At 41.2% G+C, this 23,566-nt stretch overlaps 1 protein-coding gene across 1 annotated transcript in view; it reads right to left on the minus strand.

The window, feature by feature from the left end:
* Positions 1-23,566, minus strand: part of col14a1a (collagen, type XIV, alpha 1a) — an 85,834-nt gene that overhangs the window by 56,589 nt on the left and 5,679 nt on the right. Inside the window, 12 exon segments of the mRNA XM_061675159.1 lie at positions 78-217; positions 836-965; positions 1,119-1,264; positions 1,783-1,912; positions 2,487-2,638; positions 3,479-3,643; positions 3,754-3,918; positions 4,113-4,232; positions 4,335-4,490; positions 15,189-15,287; positions 16,506-16,649; positions 18,671-18,787. Coding sequence (XP_061531143.1) covers positions 78-217; positions 836-965; positions 1,119-1,264; positions 1,783-1,912; positions 2,487-2,638; positions 3,479-3,643; positions 3,754-3,918; positions 4,113-4,232; positions 4,335-4,490; positions 15,189-15,287; positions 16,506-16,649; positions 18,671-18,787 — 1,664 coding nt within the window.

Below are 23,566 nucleotides of genomic sequence, written 5' to 3' on the forward strand. Positions count from 1 at the left end.
AATATTCTTATGTTAGCATTTTATTAAGGTCACCAAGTATACAGTGTACCAAATCAAGACATTGTTGACAGACGCACCTCCTCGCTGACCCGCCCATCGGTCTTGACCCACGTGATGCGATAAGCAGTAACTCCACTGGCTGCGGGGTCCCAGCTGATGCGTGCCGAGTTGTGGGTGATGTCAGAGAACTGGAGGTTACCGGGCGCGCTAAGTGGTACTGAGCAAAGAGAGAGCCAACATTAAATCAATGTGCTCACAAAACACTGACTGAACACTTGATCAAGTACACCAGCACAATATAATGAGATCCCAAAAAAAACATCTCAAAATGTATGCCTGTACAACGACAATAAAGTCAGTATTGGTAGACACAGTCAGAGAGGTATTGGTGTAATAACAGATTTTCATTTATTCATTTTATAATCCCTTGAGGGGAAATTCGATTTACACTGCTATATATGTATCGTATATTGCGTCGTACACCCCACATGGCACGCAATCAAACATATGCAGGCATGCAAGGAGAGATGCCAGCGTGAAAGTGGCGCGCAAACAGTGCTGCACCTCGTGAGCTGGTTGGGTTGGAGACAGCGCCTTGCTCAAGGGCACCTTGACAGTAGCCAGGTAGCAAACTAGCATCTCTAGCAACTAGCAACTCTTCAACAGCATAGAACTGCACTGGATGGATGCTATTCATAAATAAGCAAAATATTTCATTTCAGTATGATGCGGGGCAGTTCTACATGACTGTAAACTACAACCTACTTTATCTGCAAGATGATCTCCAGTGTGGAACACAAGGCAAACGTGGCGTATGCGGGCATGTAACACTTACAAGTAGTTTCCTGGTTTGTAATGGGGTCGCTGGCCTCCTCTCCGTACATTGCATAAACAGTGACGCTATACTCAGTGCGGGGGAGCAGACCATCTAGCTCCAGCTCCTTCACTGCTTCTGATACTTTGACCTGCAGACAAAAAAAAAAACCCAAACAAAAAAAAAAAACACACGCACACAAACTTCAACAATAAAAATGTCTATTTGTGGTCAATACTTACTTTTAGCACAGAAACCAAAACAAGAAAATGTATTTTTGCTTCACATTTATTTTCTATATTACCTCCTTCTCACCCAAGTCTCCATCATCTGGAAGCGGTGCAAAAAGCAACATGTAGCCGGATGCTGCCTTCACACTGTCCCATCTTGCTTTCATGCTGTGGTGAGTCACATCAAACAGCTGGAGGCCTGTCACTGTGGGAAGAGCCACTGCATATGCACAAGACCACACACCGTGGAAAACAGTCAGAACAACAATACTGCCAAATATTAAAAATCAAATCTTTGGTAGGACTGAGTTGCAACTAAACCCAACTTCATTTTGCCCTAATAGAATAGTGAATCACTTTTTAATGACCCACAAAAAGAATGACCTCAATAAAAGGGGTGTCATCAGAACCAGCATGAAAAATGTATTTTTTACATATTTATTCGTGGATGTCCTGTATGAATATAATGCACTCTTTTGTGAGATTTTACCAAAGTTAAAAACAAAAAAGGACACATCTGTGACACACCCCCCAGACTGTCTTTTACTTGGTAGAAGCACAAAAGCATGTACATTTATGAAGAAAACAACAGTGTAAAACTTTATTTCCCTTTACAGGCCCGATAAAGAATTACTGTGTCTTTAACTTTGTTATGAGATACTATTTCTTACTACCAAGAGAAGAGTTTGCATGTTCTTTGATCCTCAAAAAAGCGCACATGCACGCGTAAACACTTACGGGTTGTTTCATATCCTCGTAGTGGTTCACTGGCCCCGTTTTGGTTCACAGCAAACACGGACAGCTGGTATGAGGTCTGTGAGTTGAGGTGTTGCAACACTACGGAGGTGTCACGGCCGTCAACAACAGCCTGGCGCGCGTGGAAGGGGTTGCGAAGAGAAAGAGATGAGATCAGGGAGCAGATGGTGGAGCAAAAAGTGGGGAAATGAATGTTGGGACATGAAAATATAACAACGAAACAGTGATGTGAAAATAAATGGCAACAGTAGGGAAACTCATTGGGATACAGGTCTTGGAAAATGTTTTAGCCATTTTGAACTAAGTGACAATTTGAGCGGTATGCCACAATTTGGGTTATTCTGGTAAAATATCGTAATTTGCAGAACTAAGAACTGGTAAGCAATATGGGGTTTTCGGTTCAAAGGAGCTGGAAAATTCAAACTGTCAGAGTATCATTTCGAATGTGCCTTTAATTGTATAAAAGATGACAGGAATATAAAAGGACGCATCGATTTTTCCAACATGTGCTAAGATGAAGAATTAAGCTTCAGAGAACATTAAGGGCTACAGCTGAGACCCGATTGATTCAATAATTGATTAGGAGGTGTCTCCGCAGTTATGCTGAAAATAGAGTATAAACCCGACACGGATTTTTCTGATGGAGAAATTTGTTTTGAGAACAAAACAAAAAAACATCCCCTTACCTCCTGTGGTTGTCCTCCATGAACTGGGAAATAAACCACTCTGTATTTGTCGACATTTCCAGGCGAGTGGCGCCACGTGACTCGAAAGCTCCTGGCTGTGACCTCTGATGTCACCAAGCCTGACGGTGGTCCAATAGTCTCTGGTGGCTGTTCTGAAATTGGAAAAATGCTGAAAGACTTGACAGACAGTGTGAGGATGTAAACATCAAATGCATCCTTGTATGAACGGATATGAGAATGATTTCTTTAAGGGAGCAAGGTTTGCGATAATGGCAAAAGGAACGAGGCAATCTCTATTTTCCTTTTCGTTATTTCTGCCTGTTTAGGCTGAATATTTGTTATGACTGAGGTTGGACACGTCAAAGCAGATGAGATGATTTATTTCGTGTCCGATTTTCTACAGATACACATCAGGATGACGAGAATGTTTTAACCGAACAAAAAATGCACACAATTAGTCTTTGAATGTCTCGTGGAAAGTCAAACACGTTTTTATATCGAGATTAAACAGATTTTATATCAAGTTAACGCCTTAATCATTGTGATACAGTTGGCAGAAGTTCCCATTACAGAGGCACCTCTCTCTCTCTCTCTCTCACTCTCTCTCTCTCTCTCTCACACACACACACACACACGCGCGCGCACACACACACACACACACACACACACACACAGAACATACAGCAAGAGAAAACCCCAAATTTACCAAATGATTTTTTTAAATATAGAAATTAGGTAGGTAATGGCCTGCTGAATAGTAGTTTCCCAAGTGTTTAATTAAACGATATACGGTTATATATGTTTGATTTTTTTTTAAATGACTATTTAACAACTGAAATAAATGAACTTTTCTAATCTTTCTATGATATTCAATTTTATTGAGCTGTACCTGGATTTTCATTGGCTCCAAATAGCACTAGTACTCTGTGGCCCATGTAGTTCCTTCCTGTCAGTTATCCTGCAATTTACTCAGTGTGTCATTGTCCACTTACGTTCCTTAATGTCCTTGTCTTGCTGCTCCACTTGTTCACACACCGTTCTGGTCAATCCTTCGACAATGGCGCTCATAACATTGAAGTCGGCAACATTATATACATGAGAGTCATCCGGCTCTGAGGCGATGGAGCGCAGCTCGTTCTCATCAGCGTTCTTCACACCTGCAAAACAAAAGCAAATACATGTGGGGATTTCAGTCTATTCTAACTGTGGGCACTTGCATGGGGCTATAACGGGATAATTCACAACACTTGTCATCACGGTGTCTCACCAATAGCGAAGAGTTCTACCCCAGCTTTTTGCAGGCTTTCCGCAGGTGGTATGACATCATCTTGAGACTTCCCATCAGTAACGAGGATCCCGATCTTCGGTACGCCAACACGGGCACCAGATTGAGGCTTGAAACAGTTCTCCAGGATATAGGACAGTGCAAGCCCTGGGGACAGACAAAGGATAGAGGAGAAACATACGTGAAAAGGGAGCAGGGTGGAGGAATAAAAGATTGTCAACAAATGCTTTCTATAACGTACACTGTCAATGAAACACAAACAAGAACAACGAAGAGAGACAATGAATAAAAAGTTTGTACGAGAAATGGATCAAATAAAGATGTCAACAATAAGAGAGTACCCGTGAGAGTGTTTCCTCCTTTGTAAGGAAGGTTCTTGACAGCGTCAATGACAGCTTCTTTAGTAGCGAAAGCATTGAGATGCCACTCCATCCTGGGATCACCACTATACTGAACCAGACCTACAATCACGCACGAAAACCTTCATGGTCAAAATGCACAGCTGCATACAATCATCAAAAGACCGTAGCGGTTTCAAGACGGAAAGGTGATGGTAGACGTACCTATCCTGGTCTTATCAATGCCAACGTCAAAAGCGTTGACCAGGTTTTCCAGGAACATGCGGACCAGCCGGAAGTTGAGCCGACCGATACTCCAAGAGCCATCGACCAGGATCACAATATCTGCTACGGACTCGGTGTGGCACACGAACTGCTCCGCTGGAAAGACAAAAGATCCATTACAGACTAAATGATATTCGTTAAGGCACAGACCTCCACCAAGGCTCCAAAGTTCTACAAACGTTTTCTAATGAGCTGAGTAGCTCATTAGAAAAATGACAAGTTGCGGGATTATATTATTTAAGTCCTACTCAAATATTGCGCTGATGCTTCACAATGAAATAAATATCCACACAAATGTTAGTCAAAAACTATGAACTCCAAATACTGTAATGCATGATAGCATTGCAATTTCTTAATCCATTTGACCCCAGTAAAGGAGCAGAATGTTTGGGATGGCTGTCCTAATATTGTAGTCAGTCTGAACACAAATCGGTTGCAAAGTTATGGACTTTTGCAGAACAGACAGACAAGAAGATGTACAGCATCTGGAAAACTACTATTGAAAACCACACACTTCGTTTCCTCATGCATGCTTAAATTCAGCACGATTATATTTAGCGCTACATGATTAATGATTATTCAACTAGGTAATAATGACGAATAATCCAGATCAGCGTGAAGAAGGTAGCGAGGATATTTTCGTTCAATCTCCCCCTCACAAACACTGTGAGTCAACAAAATAACAATTGAAATCAAATCCAAATAAATAGAACTGCTTTATTTTTGTATCTTCACCAAAAACAATCCAATCTAAAGTGTATTTTTAAAGCTATCCACAAGGAAAGGTTTGATTAATTACAGTGCTTAAACAAAGGAAGTTGACGGTGTAGCTCAGGGTCTAGCTGTAATTGCATCACCCTTTCATTGTACATTGTGACCGATCAATAAATTGCATTTATATCCAATGTGGAACAAGGAAACGTCCCCTACTAAAGAGCTATTTTGTAGATATCATTTTTTTAATGTATATCACAGGTTCGCAGAAAAGAGAATGTTTGACTAGGATCACACGCCAGATATGCGTTACAAAACAAGTCAGCTCTTTGAGCCGTCCATCTGCCGCACACGCCAGATGAGATTACAACTACATTAGAAGAAAACAGAAGTTGAGGAATCAGAATTGGAATCGTCTGCCAAGTATGTCAAAAATACACAAGGAATTTGTCTCCGGTAGTTGGAACGGCTCTAGTACGACTATAGAAGGTGTACTTAGGAAAACGTTTGAACAAGATGGAGCCACCTCAATGGCAATGGGTTTCAGTTTTTATTTACACTAAATACAATCGAATCAAGTCAAGTTGGCGATGTGCGTGAAATCAAGTCGGAGCACCTACAGATTGGCATTATGTGACAGTAAACTTAAAAAGGCTTGAGAACATGTTTGCAGAGTTTAACTGACTAACTAACTAACTAACTGCAATTAAAACAGCCTCTTTTCTCATTATGCTTGCCAGACGTACAGCAACTAGCCTGTTTTGGGTGTCATGAGGCTAAAGTCGACAAGGAAACTGGTCATACTTCATTTTGACATCATCTGTGAAGTAACCTTCTACCAATAACTAACACATTAACAAAATAACTAGCTAACTAAGTCATTAACTTTAAAACCTAGCTTCTTGCGTTCTTATGCTTGGAGGACGGAACTAGCCTATTTTTGAAAGTCTGAAAAAGCAGTTGAGCAGTGCTGGAAGTGGCTGTACCCTTGAAGAAAATACCCGCAAAGTGAGTGTAATCTGACTCAAACTAAAACCGACAATTTCAGTAATTACATAATACTCGGTCAATATTGTAATGCATCTTGCAAAGGCAATTACGGGATCAAATCCATGGTAAATGTGTATTTACATTGACTTTAGCGGGTTAACAGATTTGTTTGGATCGCGGGGGAACAAACAAACTGCTCACAAATTCAGCGCGGCTGTGATAAACGATTGCACGAGTCTGGTAAATCGGAGGAGCATTTGAAAATCATCTGCTAATTAAATCTGCCCAATGTTTTGGCAAACGATCCCCAATCACATATCAGATACACATTACTTCTGCAATCATGTCGCTATTGACTCACACCCATGCACAGAAATAATACACATGCAGGCATTGGAAGGGGACAGCAAATCAAAGCCCTGCCTTGTGCCTACGCATAAATATGCATGCGATGTCGTTGATGTCAAAGAGATCGGTCGGTTGCTACTGTGATTCGTGCTGATACATCCTCATCGTTACCCAGGGCCAGCCTTGCAGACAACAGCCGGCTGGTCAAAGGTGCCTCTTCTCCCTCCAAGTCCCATCTGCCTTAGTTCTTCTCTTCTTTCACCACCAACACCCCTCCATCTCCCCTCTCATCAAACACCTCTTTCCGACTGAACATCCTGAAGAATAGTGTCTGTGAGCTTTATGACACGAGGCTTGAAAAATGAAAGAACGAGCCCTTGTGAGAGGGCGACAAGTCCTTTTCAGTGGCTGTAACAAATTCTGTTGTTTTTTTTGTTTTTGTTTTTTTAAGTCGGTAATGTAAATTCTTGGCAAGGCGGTTTCTGTGACTTTTGGTGAATGAACGGATGGCTGGAGGGACTTTTGTTTATGGTGAAAAAGCGTTGGAAAGCATTAATTTGATGACCCGGTGCAGGCCAGTGAAGGTCTTGCACAAAATCATCCAAGCGTGTTTTTATGAATCTTTGCTTCGTACATCTGGGCACAGTCAGGCTGGAACAGAAAAGTGCATAAACCGCAACCGCAAAGTGCTGCCACAAAGTTGGAGGCATAGAATTGGTCAAAATGACACTGTACGATGAAGAATCACAATTCTAGGAAAACAATACTAATGTTGCTGAAAGTGAATCATTCCAGTGGGTTTTGAGGGGGAAAAAAAACAAAAAACAAAAAACAAAAAAAACACCTGGACTCTTCTCCTTCATATTCAAGCATGTAAAGACTCAGAGCATTTGGTGCTAAACTGTCTTTGATGTATCAGGTGCTATTCAATGATGTTGGGTGAACTATATTTGAACCTTATTTGCGTATAAGCTCACGATTAGCAAAGCTACGGCCGTATCTGATCCTAGGTGCGTGCGAGTACACAAATGGATGAGCATCATCCATAATTGGCATGCGAGCACACGGTTAAACAGACGGTCCACCTGGCCTAAGGGATCGAACACAGAGCCGACCAATAGAGAAAAGTACGCGGTTCCCAGACAGTCGGATTAACACACAGGAGTGCTGAAATTGTTACTAAAACTGTGACGGCTGCAACGGGAGCCCATGGTCGTCTGCCAGAATCCGCACACGCAGAGACACAGATCATAAACAATACCTGGAGCAAGAAGATGGAGACACATATCAATGTTTTTTAGAGGTCCTAACACATGTACGATCATACACTCACTCAAAAAGTGTGTAAAGCTTTCATAGAGCACATTCATTGCATCCACCCATGCAACTGGAGCTTATCTGCACCCTAAACGGGTCAGCAGCCAATATGGGGAGAGACAACCGTTCATATTCACATCAGTGAGAAGGAACAGAAGCCACACTGCCCCCACCCAAGTCAAGCGAGCGTAGCACTACACCATCAGTCACTTGTTGTGCACAACTTACATATAAATGATTCGTTTTCTTGGTCGTGCAGAGGCCAAACTAAATGTACTGAATACTGAAATAGCTTGCTGCGTGTGTCATAAGCTCCTGGTGTGAGTTTGCCTATTTCCCAGCAGGCTCGAATGCAACATTCACTTTCTACCTGGAGGGGCAAGAGTGATTAACAGTAGCAGAGAGCCATATCAATCGGAGGTGACTAACACCACATACGCCCTAATGGAAATGAAAAAACAAAACAAAAACAGATAAGACTCACCCAACTCTTAAAACTAGCAAAACTTAACTCGGCTATTAAAACAAACACACTTGACATTTCCATCATCTTTCTGTGTTGCTGTTTGCTCGCTGGATTTTCATTAACTGTTGCGTCTCACCAGGCGGCCTTCGTTTATTAGCTACTTCTTTCAATCCAAGGATCAGACATTATGTGCTGTCATTTTAGTCTCTCTCTTGTGAAGTTTTATTTCCGCCCCACCACTGTGATTACATTGCAGCCAGATGAAACTAATGTCAAAAACAGTGACAGTTATGCAGATGGACGGACAGTCGGAATGGTTTCCACATGACACCAACATTTCAATTTCTTAATCAACTTCGGATTCCCGGGTGAAACCACTTTCAAAATGGCAATCGACCGCCACAATCATGATAATGTATTGCAAAGATAATCAAAATCATATCTGCTAAATCGTTTTTCATTAAATTAATGTGCAGTCTTGATGTAAGATAAATCCCATCTGCGAAATAATAATGGAATACCGCACAGACTTGATGTTATGGCAGGCTGAAATATATGGCAGCACAGTGGCAGAGCGGTATCCCCCACTTGCCATAAATCAGGTGGAATAAGCTTCAGCGTTCCTGTGACACCGCAAAGGATATTCTGGAACCAAAATGCTTAAAATGAACAGCTTCCTGTGTGTGTTGGATAAAAGCTTCAATCCAGTCTGGTCATTTGTAGTCTTGTATTTGTTCAACCATGTTGAAAATCAGGATTACATTTAAAGGAACATCATTACCTTCCTTTGAAAAGTGAAGAATGCTCACAAAGCCTGCCTGGGCTGAAATGGCTTTTTAGAAAACTCCGACAAAGGGCTCAAAAAGGAACCTTTTCTGTTTCTGTTTTGCGAATTGTGACGTCGGCCATTTACTTAGTGATCCTCAGAGCAACTCAATCAACTCAGCCACTCATTGCTATTCATGCAGGAACCTGAGGACCTGCCTCGGGAGAGTGGGATTCATTAGGTTGCACGGCATCAACCAACTGATGTATTTTGACAGTTTGTCTCGTTCCACAAGTAGCCTTTCTTGGCCTCTTGATCTTTTAATCGATTGCCTTGTTCTTTTTTTCGCCTCACTGCAAAGATGTTCTGACACAGCAGATGCTTTATGCATTGGCCCATTACGCCAAGAGGCTTTCCCTAAACCTATCTCTCCTCTGCCATTGTCTGGTTGCTTTCCCTGCTCTCGCCATTCTGTTTGCCTTAACCTAATCTCTGCTTATTTGCTCACATATTCGTTGAGCTGAGTAGGCTTCTATTTCGCAATTTGGAACCTCTTATCATATCTGTGCCGTTGCTGTGCCTCTTCCAAAAAAGAATATATTTAACATGGCTTTTTTTCCTGAAGTCAAGTTTGCATCTGCAGGTAGTCCGTCTGACATTGCTTCACAGGATCAGAATATTGCAGAGAACTATCGATTTAAGCATTTTTTTATTGTATTTTTTAATGAGGTGGAAAGGGACACAAGCGTACACAAATCATTGTAATTGACCTCTTCACTTTACCAGTCCAATGACCCATATGCCACCCAAGTGCGGTGTCATACAATTAGCTTAACCCAGAGGCGAACCCTCTTACTTAATTGCGGACAAGGACCAAAGTCTAGCAAGTGTCTCTCACTAGCACGCTAACCAAATTGAACGCTGGTCCATCTGCTCCAGAGACTGCGAATGGACGCCGAAGCGTGTGCGAGGACGACGCGATGCAAAGCATTAAATAAACATTGCCAAGATGGGAAGAGCCGTAAGTGGAGGGAGATAAATGGAGAAAAAGTTGAGGGAAAAAATTGCGGATGATACTGAGATAAGTTTCCACCATGAGTCATTTTGCTGCCGCCTCACTTTGCATTCAAGTTTATGTTCATTATTTTTCAATTCTCCTCACCACTTTCCCTGCTGCTCTTCCTCCTATCATATTTATATTAGATCACCAGCTGGCATCATCATCATCATCATCATCATCATCATCATCATCACTCTACTCTGTCCTGAACTGGCAATATAAACAGATGATTCAAATTAATGATGTAGCCTTCACTGACTTGAATGGGCTGCCCGCCTGCCACAATAAGTCGCCAACATTGTGACGTATTTCCGGATATAAACTTAACATTTTGAGCATCAAATCTCTTTGCCAACGAGTATAGAATGAAATGGATTAAAACAATGAAGGCAGAAGTGTAAGGAACCAAGTGGAAGAAGACGGAGCTGCTGTGTATGCATAACAATATTGTTGGCAGCATGCAACTTGATAAAACACAATTGAAATTTGCCCAAAGCAAGATTTTAAAAAACGCTTGCAGAACTCTGCAACAGTTAGGTTGTCGTATTGCGGTATACCGTTGTGGCTGGGTTTAAACTCTACATGGTTCAAGATATTTTTCTTTGTGTCCAACTGTTTACTGTGTGTGAGTGTGTTGTGTGTGTGTGTGTGTGTGTGTGTGTGTGTGTGTGTGTGTGTGTGTGTGTGTGTGAGAGAGATGCTCTGATTGCTTTTAGCATTGTTTAGCAAGTTCACATTTGTACTCAGTGTACTTTTATTGCCGACTCAATTCAGGGCTTTTTATAATGTTGGTATTTAGATTTTGCTTTGCGCTCTAGGAAGTGTAATTGTACATTAACAACAACGAGACTAAAGGACTACGAGATTTATAATATACGTTTTAAAGGTAGTTTCAGTATCTGGGCTTTCTTGTAAGCGATGCCGCATCCTTTTCATCGATTCCCTCACGATACTGACACTTATTCAGGTCACTCATTTCATACATTCGCCCAACAGAATTAATGCATTTAGTTAGATAAGGGCCACATTGTTTGCGATCATTTGCGGCCTCTAATTTAATTGTCGCTGCTGTCAGTGCAAGAAAGAAAACTGAAGCTGATAGTGAAGGAGAAGAAATTTTTTTGGGGGTGTTTTTGTGGTCCAATTTTGAGAAGAATATGGTTTTCCAAAAAAAAAGGTATGACTGTGTATATGTTAAAAGTTGGGCTCAACTGGAGATTAACATCTGTTTAACTACTGGAAGCTACTGAACAACATCTGTGCCACACACACACACGCACACACACACACACACACACCGTACGCATTACTATTTGATCTAATGCCCCACAGCTGTTCAAATAATCATCTATTAGCTATCATTTTTGAGGAAACATTGGTTCGGGCCGACTTCCAATGAAAATAACATTACTGGCTAACACTAGTACCACTAATGATTGTATTCTGGTTTTGACAAGCAAACCCAGCATCTGTATTGCAACGGCAGAATTCTTTCTGACTTCACTTTGGATGAGATAAATGAGAAACCAGTAGCGAAAGCTATATTAGTAAGACAAATGGGACACAAATCTATGTTTAACTACTTATGTAAAGGACGCTTTGGTATGAAACTGATGCACTAGCCAATAATAATAGCTTAGATGGGACAGCAACAGGAAACATGGGAGGGAAAACATTCTTTTCAAGGAATATACAATGTACGAAAATGTAATTGAAAGTATGATTAAAGACTAATGCTGAAAAACTTTAGGAGTTGCTCTTAGAGCGTAATATTTGTCTGCGAATGTTTCAATTGACATCTTTGTGGCACCATCATGCATCAATCATCATGTGTTTTTTTTCTCAAAGCAGACGTTGACATGGAAAGAATGAGGAGGGGGGGGAAGACAGTCACTGATCGATTATTCAAATGCAGCTTTTAAGATGCAGACCAACACAGGAGCAGAGAGAGATTAGCTTCATTTGAGGAGTCGAGTGCTGCTGTTGCAGAAAGTGCTTGCGCTAAGCACGGTGCGGTTAAGTCATTGTGTAAAAGCCGAGCAAATGCTCTTGTGCATCTGACACGATACATTTCTTTCTTTTATCATTATTATAACTATGTCTCTTTTTTTTTTTTTAAACTGCACACCACCGTTACTAAAGAGCTACAGTTTCATTGCGTCATTGAATTAATGTTGCCTTTCCATTGACTTTACCCTATCTGAGTATCCGAGCTCCCAATTTATAGCCCGAAACACATCGTTCCGTATTTTCCTGCTTCACAAAAACAAAAAAACAAAAAAAATCTAACTTTTGTCTGCCCTCTCCCACAAACACAAAACACGAAAACACACCATCAGACGAGTAATGAGCGTACAGTATATCCAATCCATCCATGCTCTATAGACCTTGTCCTCATTAAGGTCACAGGTGAGCTGGAGCCTATCCCAGCCGACTTTGGGAGGGAGGCCGTGTTTATAAACAGACGAGCCGTCACGCTCACATTCACTCGTGTGGACATTTCCCAGTCTTCAGTGAACCTCACATGCATGTTTCGTAGAACGTGGGAGAAAGTTGAACATGTAAATTTCACACAGCAAGATTCAAACCTCCGAATCTCAGAACTGGGAGGCAAACGTGCTAACCACTAGCGCGCCATGCCGCCCGAGCATACAGTACTGTATGTTCATGTCAATTAAATGTATCGCGACTAGCCCACAATAGGGAATTGTTTGATACTCCATAACAAATACGGACTGGGTTAGGGTTGAGAATAGGCACCTCTGCTGGAAGGATTGATTCAAGTGTTAAAAATATGCACATTAACACTGGCATGGGATAGAAGCCCTCACATGTCACAATAGAACACGAGAGAACACCTTTCACTCATCTAGAGCTTGACATTATCGTCATCACCACAGTACACAAAAGCTCAGAGACACGCGAGGCGTTCATTGACTCGAGTGACGCACAAGCGGCATACTATTATAAACCCCGAGAGATGTGAGGCGCAACACTAATGAAGGTCACCTCTGCTGCAGCGAATGGATGTGATAAAGCAGCCAGAAGGAAATGCAACTGTCTAATCTACGTGCAGACAGAAGAAGAGGATGAGGAGATACAGCAGGAGCAATAATTATTTGATTATTTGGTCCCAATGTTTTTCTTGATGTACCGTCTGTTCAAATAAATCTGCCATCAAAATTTAAGACCGTTATTTTATTTTTTTATTTTATTTATTTTTTTGTGGGCAAGTGATACAAATCTTAAAACATCAAGTGATCATTTAATTATTTTCTGTTTGGGTGAAACATTAAATTATGTGTGCCTTTTTCTTTTTGGGTCATTGATATAGAGAGTAATTAAAATTGAAACAATACAAAACAAACAAAGTAAACTCTCTAGTAGGCTTTCATCATCTAAATCATGTGTGCTTGCACACAAACTTATGCCGCAGCTGCCCTAAATCAACAGTATTTGCAAATTTCAAAAATATTTTTAGAGTGGTTATTACACATTATATTTTTTTTCACTGGAAAATGCTTTTTTCACAAATTTGTACATTATTAAACTAAAAAAGAACTGAAAAAAAATCTCAGTCAAGAAATAATAATTCATTCTTGAAGAAATAATTATTATTTCTTGATTAAGATGTGTGACTTGCATTCCTCAACCCCCACCCAAAAAAGAAACAACTGCTTAATTCCAAACATCTGTTCAAAATGGCAAGATGGCGGCGTTAAAACACTTCATGATGCTGGATGGTCTCTTCTTGTTTTTATAACAGGTGATCTAATACATTTTCAAGCAGTGTTTGCACTTAAAGGTCTTGAGAAAATTCTCTTCATCAACAAACAGGTTTTAGTTTCCCCTGAATCTCTTGGCGTAGACTCCGTGTTTTCTTCTACATTCCGTGTCTAAGCGGAAACTGGCTTAATTGAAAATATAGTCCTGAGAAGTCGCATTCCCTTGGCGCCTTACGATGAATTATCTTCTTGCGCAGTGAAATCGGGATAATAAACCAGCCTAAAGTGTGTGTGCTGAAACAATAACCAGTCCGGAATGAAATCCTCTTTATCTAACTTCTTTCACACTCCATGCGAGAATGCAGCAGTAACATTTTTTTTTTTCCAAATGTGACTTTTGGTTTGTGTTTAAAACCTGTTCTATTAGTAGCAGGTCAGAGCATTCCAAATTCAGCCACAAGAAATGTATAAATATATATAAAGTACAAAACTGCACAAACCTAGTTTTGGAAATGATATATCATATTGCAGTGTTTTACTTTTGTACGTTTTTAGTACATCAATACAGTGGAACACCCAAATTTGAAAGAACCTAACGTCTTACTATTTGGAGCTCAACCACAAGTTTCAACCAAAAAATACAATTATGCCGCAAAAGTCACATGTAGACTTTGATGTGAAAATTGTCTTCTTATGTTAATAAGTACAAACATGGATGAATGATAATACAGTACTATAATGTTTATGTAGTCCGTTTGGTATACATTTGTATGCCTTTAATTGTATATCAAATGTTACGCAAAGTTTAAGGTCACAGTATCATTCCATTATTTCATGAGCAATCATTGTTTTCTTGTGCCTCTCTTTTCACAGAATTTGAAGTCCGAGGTATTTAAATATGTAGGGTATTACTGAGGCTGGCAGTTCAAATAAGATCTCGGTTTCAAGATGAAAAGCCAGACAATCTTGTCTGGGGGCGAGGTAGTTCCAGTTTATAGGAAACCACAAAGACGTAAAAACCCCACTGACAAATACAACACTTAGCACTGTGTACGCAAGTCGGAATGATTTACCATCGGAGTGTAAATAGGATTAGCATTTGATATCTGAGTGCGTGCCACTTTCAAAAAGGTGGGTTTTGTTGTCACTCAGAAGCACAAAACACTGCACACACAAAAGGAGGAAGAAATTCCCAATCGCATCCAACTGGACATGGAAAGACGCTGAGTGCACTTTATTTATTTTGTTTGGCTTTTGGTTGTAATAAGCTGCTGTTTGTGCTTTGTCAATTCATCACTAGAGCACACTTAACACTTAACACGTAGTGTTATTTTATTCCTTTGACCACTATATTCATGTAAATGTAATGCCCGATCATCCAGGAAACTTTGTGAGCAGTTTATCTTACCTCCGGAGATCTCGTTGACATCTTCAAGCAAAACAAATGAATCCGTCAGACGCTGAGGCTTCGTTGTGCCTCCGACATCAGCCTCGCCCCTCTCAACTGCTGCGCACGGAATAGAAAAGACAGGGCACAAGATGCACAATTAACCGAATCCCCACTTTGTTGCAATTCATCATTTGCACATCGTTCCGTTGCTGATTTTTAGGCCAAAGTTTTTGTGCGAGTTTTTACACTGTACGGGCAAATCCGAATTTAGAGTTGCGCGCCTTCAGTGCAGTACCACACTGTGCCGCAACATGCCGACAAGACCTGCAGTATAATTTACGACAAGAACCCCAACTTCTGTAAGATGCGGTAATAGTCGTTCCCACGGAGCAGACAGATTGTGCATGTGAGTAATGTTGCATGCGTAGCCGTGGCTTTAAGGTTTATAATAACTGCAACATCTATGCTAAATCCCATCAGACCGCCATTATAGCTTCAAACCTTATGGTCTCTCTATAATGCAGATTATCACCTACTGCAGCTGAGCCTGGAACGTAGCCCCCTGCAATAAACCGGGATTTACGGCAATAAAGTTATACAGCACCTTTCCTCCCTCAAGGTATTCTTTTACAATGTTGCCTCAATCATTCACAAGTACAGCGAAAATGAAGCAAAGCAAAGTAAACAAGTCTTTCACATCAATGAGACAGTATAAATGGGGCTCGGTTTGTCATTTGTGGATATTTAGGCAGGACCTACAGGCGAAGTGGGAATTGAAGCCATCATCTTTAAGGATTCAATGTTCTTTCATTTTATTCAATTTAATTTAATTTTATAATTTAACTTTAACACATGATATGGCATGACATTTGATACCCAAGGTCCCAGACTAGCCCACTAAATTTCAAAACTTAGAAAAAGAAAATGAGATAAAATAAGAAGGATTTGAATGCAGTAAAAATACAAATGCCAGAGGCTTGAACTTCACATGATATAATACATGATATTTCCGTGTTCCTTTGTACTTGAAAAGAATAAAGTGTTCATCGTGCAGGGATGAATAGTCACAGGGGGGAGGGGGTGCGGGGTTCTTATGTCGGGGCGATAGAGCACTGTTCGAGTTCAATAGTCTAACAGCTTCCAGAAAGAAGCTATTCTTCAGCCTGGTGGTCCCGCACCGGATGCTCCGTAGCCTCCTGCCCGAGGGGAGCGGATGGAAGAGAGCGTGTACGGGATGGGTTGAGTCTTCAATCGTACAGGGAGCCCTCGTTCTGCACCTGTTGATGCAGGTGTCTGCCCCACCACAATGCACAAAGGTGAACTGTATAAACTCACCTTTAAATCTGCCGAGCAGTGCTCTGCTCTGAGTGCTGCCGCTGACAGCAATTACTCTGACGACATAGTCCTTGGATGGGTCGTAGTCTGTTATCAACACTTTACTGTCACTTTTTGATGTGATGATCTCCCGCTGATGACCACCTATCGGCGGGAGAAAGAAAAAAAAAAGGCCAAGGTTAAACTCGCGGAAACGACACCAATACAGGTTGTCGTGTTCAGCCGCCTGGAGGCAGTATGTACCTTTCCGAGCTAATTCAGGAAGAAGTTCATTCTGTTGCTGGGCATGATTCATTTTCCCTGAGTCAAGTGACGCTTGAAGTGTATACAAAACAAGTAAGGGATCTCTTATTTATTATTATTTCTACGTTTGATGCTCCACGAATGGTGTTGCATGCTTTGAGAGTGACAATGCGGGCCTTAAGAAGAAACATCTGGCTGTATTTGGGTCATCCCCACAAGCCACATTACCAGCCCACTTACATTTTGACCCTGCAATCAATGTAGCCATCAATAAGGTGTGTGCACGCTTTTTGCGGGCCCCTATGGCTGCTGTCTGATGGATAATGATGCCCTTAGGAGAATGGCAAGGGATAAGGAGAAAGTGAAGAAACAGCAGTGCTCAGCATTAGCATTTATCCAAATCACAGTCACTAAACTAAATACAGTACCAGTGAAATTGTAATAGAAGGCTTTTATGTCTTTGCACACCTCCATACGGGAAGATCTATTGGAAATTTAAACTCACTCATTTGCAATATACATAATCACACCTTCGTGTGTGCAAATAACAATTTCCCATTTCTTTCCCAGGATGTGCACATGCGGTCAAAAATCTTAACAAACCAATAAGTACCAATTTGGTCACTTGTGGTTAGATGAGGGGATCAATGGCTCATGATTGTGTGCGCATTTTCTATTAAAGCTGGTGTTAATTGTAATTTGAGTGCTAATATGCACTACATAAAATGTACACAAATGTTGCTATTGTACTCTTTGAAATTGTGTTTGGATTTAGTATATGTTTATGGGAACGTGAGATTGACTGAGTTGGTATTTATACAGTTTGATTTACATTATATATTCCGAGAATCACTGCACCAGTTATCCCAGCGGTTAATTGGGAGCGCGCTCCCTGTAGATTGGAGAAATCTGAGTGAACTCCATAGAAGAAAGATAAATCTTTATTGGGATGTGACTTTGTTGCAGCCTTTCTGCTTGAAAGAAATCTGAGCGTATGAAATGATGTGGAGGCGCAAGGAGACGATCTTGAGAGCGTGTGATACGGAAAGGACACGTCGGAGGGCCAACATTTTTACTGGATGTGCCGAGTGCCAAGGCACCACTGCAGCACTTCCACTCTTCCCAGAGAGGAAGCGGCCATAAATGTGATTTTTTTTTTTTAATTATTATTCTTTTCTGCGCCATTAAACGCAGCACGAAATTGTCAGACACAGCTTCTCTCACCATAGGTTGTTTGTGGGGGAGCGCATTTTATGTTACAACGTGCTTATTCAGACCCGCTTCTTCATTTTACAATGGCTGGCCGTGGCAGAATTATCTGCAGTGCTACAGCACGGCATTAATACGAAACAATTGCGTAGTCGGCAATTTGGTCGTCAAGGACTTCATGTGACAAAGATGTATGACAGTCAAGGTAGAGACCCTTTGATTACAAGAACAATCAGTGGCAATTAGGGTGACCGGTGAATGTATTATACAAGCGCAGAAGTCGATGAGGTCATATCAGACATTTGAAGACTCTTCAGCTATTTACAATGGGCGGGATGAGATGCTGCATCTTGCAGCTTGTGCCTCGCATTGATCCTGACCTCGACTCCTTCATAACTCATTAGGGACGCTACTTGATTAAAAGCCACACTTTTTCAACCTGCCGACGGATCACACGCAGTTATAAGTTCTTCAACTTAGCACAGATGCGAGGAAATATTGGAGTCCCCTGGAGGAGCTTTGATAAGACGTACATGACACAATTGTTCCTGAGATACAGAAAATCCAAGTTGTAAAGAGATCCTCCTCCTCAAAGTTGAGTCATCTCTAATTTGCAAATGACATTTATTTTGTATTTTTTCGTCCTCTGCGCGTGGCAGTTCTGAGAGTTTTAATCATTTATATGAATTGCTTTTAAGACTAATCCTTCCTACCTGGTACACTTTTGTAGAGGAAGAGGTAGCTGTCAAAGTCGCCTTTGGGCTCCTTCCACGAGACGAGCAGGTTGTTTGGGTTCAGCACTTTGAAACGCAGCCTGCGCGGAGCTGGAACTGAAGGAACACATTATGGACCACTCTTCTACCATGGGAAATTAATCATGAGTCGATTAATCAAAAGGATACTAATTAAAATGCTCCACTTCACCGGGGACACTAAGTAGGTGGAAGGAAATGTCTGTTATTTCCTCCCTCCTACTTCTTATGCGTGAACCATTTGAGATGGCGACTTTTCTTGCAATGCACCAAATCTGCTTTGTTCGAGGGCAGCTCGTCGGTCGTGACCCCGTGACACTGTTAGTCGCAGGCCACATTCTCAACCCTTCGCCGAACAGCTGCCGCATACAGCGTAGAAAACCAGGCGGAATGGGGAAGCGCTCAGTTGCAGCGTGAAATTTCAAATCAACAAGTCAAACAACTTCTATGTCGGTGGCACAAATCACCATTCCAGTTTATTACTATGCTACTGAAGTACGACAAGAGCGTCTCTCTGTCTTTCTATCTGTCCAGCGGCAAAGAAACATACCCCTTTTATGGGGGGGGGGGGGGGGCGGTACAGGAGGTTTTACTTTGGGTTGTTGTCCTTCAAATGCTCTTCCCTTGGTACCCATCTTGTGATTTGATTTTATTATGATGTAGAGACACAATGCAGTACAGCGGTTTCACCAATTATTCACTGCAGTACTCGGGTAATCATATCACGTCAACTATCAAATAGTCCAAATGTGTCGTGCAAAACTATATAATTACACCTCACCACAATAAGACTCGATGAATAATTCACAGCCACTGGGAACATTATAACTCTGGTAGCGTTTGGTGTGTGCTTGATAGTGTTTGAATAGAGTTGGCAGGAGATTAACAATGAGATCCACCCTTTGCATGTCAAAGAACACACCCGTACACACGCTGAATTCTAATTAGCGAATGGAAAAAAAAATTGAAGGAGACAGCTATAATGTTCAATGTGTGCCAAGGTCTGTACATTGAGGCAATTACACAGATCCTAACTGTCATTAATGAATATGGATATGACAAAGCTAATAGCTGTGGACGCTGACTAAAATCGAGGCTCTCTTATTTCAACTCTTCTTCACAGGTCAGCACATCTGCCACATACGGAATATTAAGAATATTCCAGCTCAACATTTATGTGCCGAGATGCTTTTGGGATCGGGCGGTAAAAGTATTGAATCACAGCCAATATGGATAAGACCTTTGTCTAATATAGCGGCTATATACAGTACAGTACAGTACAGTACAATATATATGTGTTGTATGTAGCTCAGCCATATATTTCACAAACTGACTATTACTCAGCAACAACATTTCTTTGCACCAGGGAAAAGGCCGAGGTGCTGACGCCTTCGTGAAGGGACTTATACATCAAAAGCCCCATTGTTTTTTGAAAATTAAAGAAATCCATTCCAACACAATATCTAGCCCGTTGCTCGCTGCGCGCAGCTGTGAACCTCCATTCAAAGGCGTTTTAACAAGAGGCTAATTAGCGTAATCTTAAACTATGCACGGGTTGTGCGCTCGAGAGGAATGGTTCCAGTCATTCCTGGCGGATATATAAATGTTTACCTTCCAACGCCTTTATCCTGTGGCTTTGAAATATTGATTAGTTTATTTTGCGATTCAAAATGTTAGTTTCCACTCCGATCTTTTCATTACCTGCTCTTCTCTATGTATTCGCCAAGCGTCCCTCAGAACAGAAAGACGAATACCCTCAGCCGGCATTTGAAGCCCAAAAACATGCCCGACTGACCACAAACAACAAGGCTGCTCAACATGGTAGCCAGATCATGTGGTCCACATCTGCTGTGATGAAATCCTCTGTCACCCTTGAGTTACTTGTCAGATCCCTCTGCGCTATATACTCCTTTTCACCTCACAATATAACATGTCCTGTCAGGGCAGAGTCCGCCTTTTGCCCAAAGGCAGCTGGTATAGATAAGCGGTATGGCAAATGGTTGGACGGACAGATGGAATATAAGATTTCAATCATTTATCGAATCGCTGCACCCTCTTTGGCCATTTCATTTTCATTTTTACCTCTACCGAGGCCGAGGGGAGAGATTTTCTCTTACAGTTGCCGTTTATTATATTATGATATTGTATATTGTCTTGCTGTCCATTTTCTGATTCCCATCGGCTCACGCTCCCATCAAGTGTGGTTGATTTCACTGATGTTTACTTTAATGTATTGAAATTTCGAAGCGCAATAGCCTCACGCTCCATCAAGAACAAAAGAGACAAATTGGTGGGGCCCCTTCACATCACATCCCCAGCGCCTTTCGTTCCAGAGCGGTTGGAGATGACGGCAAGATGAATTACACTCAACAGACATTGAATAGTAAACAAGGTGCCACTTGATTGGCTTTGGGATAAATGAGCATTACTGAAATTTGAAGCAGGTTGCTTGCACCTGATTCTGCCTTTTGTTTAGGAATTCATGCTTTCACCTCATGGGCTTCACTCCGAGTTCATCACAGCTGGAATCATTGGCCACCACAAAGTCACTCACGCTTACTGTCGGCCCTCGCGCCACACACGTTCACTGCACAAATGCACGCATTGATCATTAGACACACGCGCACACACTACTTCATGTTGCGCTTCAGCTTGTACCACGTTAATGAGATCATTAACACAATCATTTGAAATAAATGAGTATTCGCACAGAGGCTGAACAAACACACGTGGGATTCCACACGCACTTTAAGGAGCTTGATTGAGATACTCGAGTACAAACAAAATCTCGATCATCCAAATGTCAATGTGGAAAACATAACAATTTTTACTCCTGTTATGCTGCTGCTCCCACAGCTGCAACACAAACTATTTCTACTTGCACCCTCTGGGGGCCGAGTCGGGAACAAAATGGATTTGTCTCTGCCGCCATAGAAAACATTTCATGTTATGTTGTGGACTTCAGCTGGAAGAATTGACTCACAGAACACAAGAACAGACTCACATTTATTCTGTCCACTGAACAAAACAATAACCAAAGCGTACCAGAGACTTTATGTACAACAAATGATGTATAGTATACTTGAGCCTGTATCTAATACATTTTTATGAAACTAACATGTGCATGAAGAAATAGTCAGGTGCTTTAGGTTTTCCTCTAAGTGGATGGATTTTTTAAATAGGACTACATAAGATATAATAGTACAGTTGCGTTTTGGGGGGCAAATTCACCTTTTCGTAACTCACCTTACTACCATCTTTTATGTATTGATGTAAATTTTATATAAATTGTATTTATATAGATCGCATGTTTAGTCATAGCTTGCCGTCATCACATTTGGACAAACCTCCTCTTACAGAAACTTTTTCTTTTTTTTAGGGAAGTGTTGCCATTAAAAACAACACAGAGGCACCCAACGCGACAGTGAATGAGTGTTTGTTTGTTTGTTTGTTTGTTTGTTTGTTTGTTTGTTTTGGGGTTGTTTTTATTTGCAAAAAAAAATGCAAGGATGCATGGACAGAATTGTATTATTAGACTTTATTTAGTTGGACTATTTGCTCTCTTCTTGCAATCAAACAGCCTTTCTTTACCCTTTGGTATAGTGTGAGTCCCCGAAGATATCGCAAAGATATGTTTTGTCAATACAAATATCCTCTTTGGCTACAACACACACACCAATCCTCTCTCTAAAATCCCAGCTGACCAGATGTTGTTGCTGAGAGGAACGTTCATGGCTGTCCTTGCCCCCCCCCCCCAATGAAGGGATTGGACTGGGGTCACCTGTGTGACGCTGTAACTTAGTGGCAACAAATCCCAGTCTCATTTATACTGCCACACCTCTTGTTTATTTCGGCCTCAAATGAAATTAATGACTCTGCGCGGTACAATGGCTGCTGCCAATTGGAATGAAATGATGAAAGAGAGAAAAGCAGACAGGAAATAAAAACTGGGGAAAAGAGTGTAGAAGATAAGAGTGAGAGAGGAGATGGTGCGAGCAAAGAAGGAGGTCTAAATTAGGTGCTGGAAAAAATAGGGAAGAATAGAAAAGCCTTCCTTTCATTTCGAGCATTCAGCATTTAATAAGGACGCCTGCTTGTAAATAAACAGGAGGCAGCACCACAGCCATCAAGATTTAAGCTTTGGGACAACCTGGAGAAATCCATCAACAAACATTCATTATTTAAGGGTCTAATTCCCCTTGAAAGTTGTCTGTATATTGATGTGCGGGAGATCAATAAAAGGATTACGCAACAAGTGGATTATTGATTCTGCCAAGAACTTCGGCGCAGTTGAAAAATCTTTATTTGATTTCCTTGCGGAGCCTCTTTTGCACACGCCTGCATTGAATGCAGTTAAGGCCAAATGTATTTGGGCAAAGACAGGTGTTCTTGTATTTGCCTTTACGGCCCGCCGCAGTGGATTTGAAATAAAAGGTTCAAGTGTAACCGTTCAGCTTTTATGCAAGAGCTTTCACAAAGATGTGGCATTTACTATATATAATTTAAAGTAAATCTATTTGACGCAGACTACCTTCATTTTCAGGGGTCTAAAAGTATTTGGACAGCGTGACATACTGTGTACTGTACATATTGTGCGGCTTGAACCCCGGTCATCAGAACTGTGAGGCCGACACTCTAACCAGTCGTCCACCGTGCCGCCCAAGCAATTACAGTTTTTCACAATTGCTAAAATATGAAACCCTCTTCTCTGAACCAAATTCTTATTGGCATAAACTCATTTTTCAAATCAAACACACTTTTGGCCAAACTTTAATCACTGTTCAGGTACTTAGTCTCAATCCGTAAAACTCGTCTGCCCTATTTTGCAAAAATCTTAAACACATTCTCAGTCACTGA

Source organism: Phycodurus eques, chromosome 4 (assembly GCF_024500275.1).
Source record: "Phycodurus eques isolate BA_2022a chromosome 4, UOR_Pequ_1.1, whole genome shotgun sequence".
Lineage (NCBI taxonomy): Eukaryota > Metazoa > Chordata > Actinopteri > Syngnathiformes > Syngnathidae > Phycodurus > Phycodurus eques.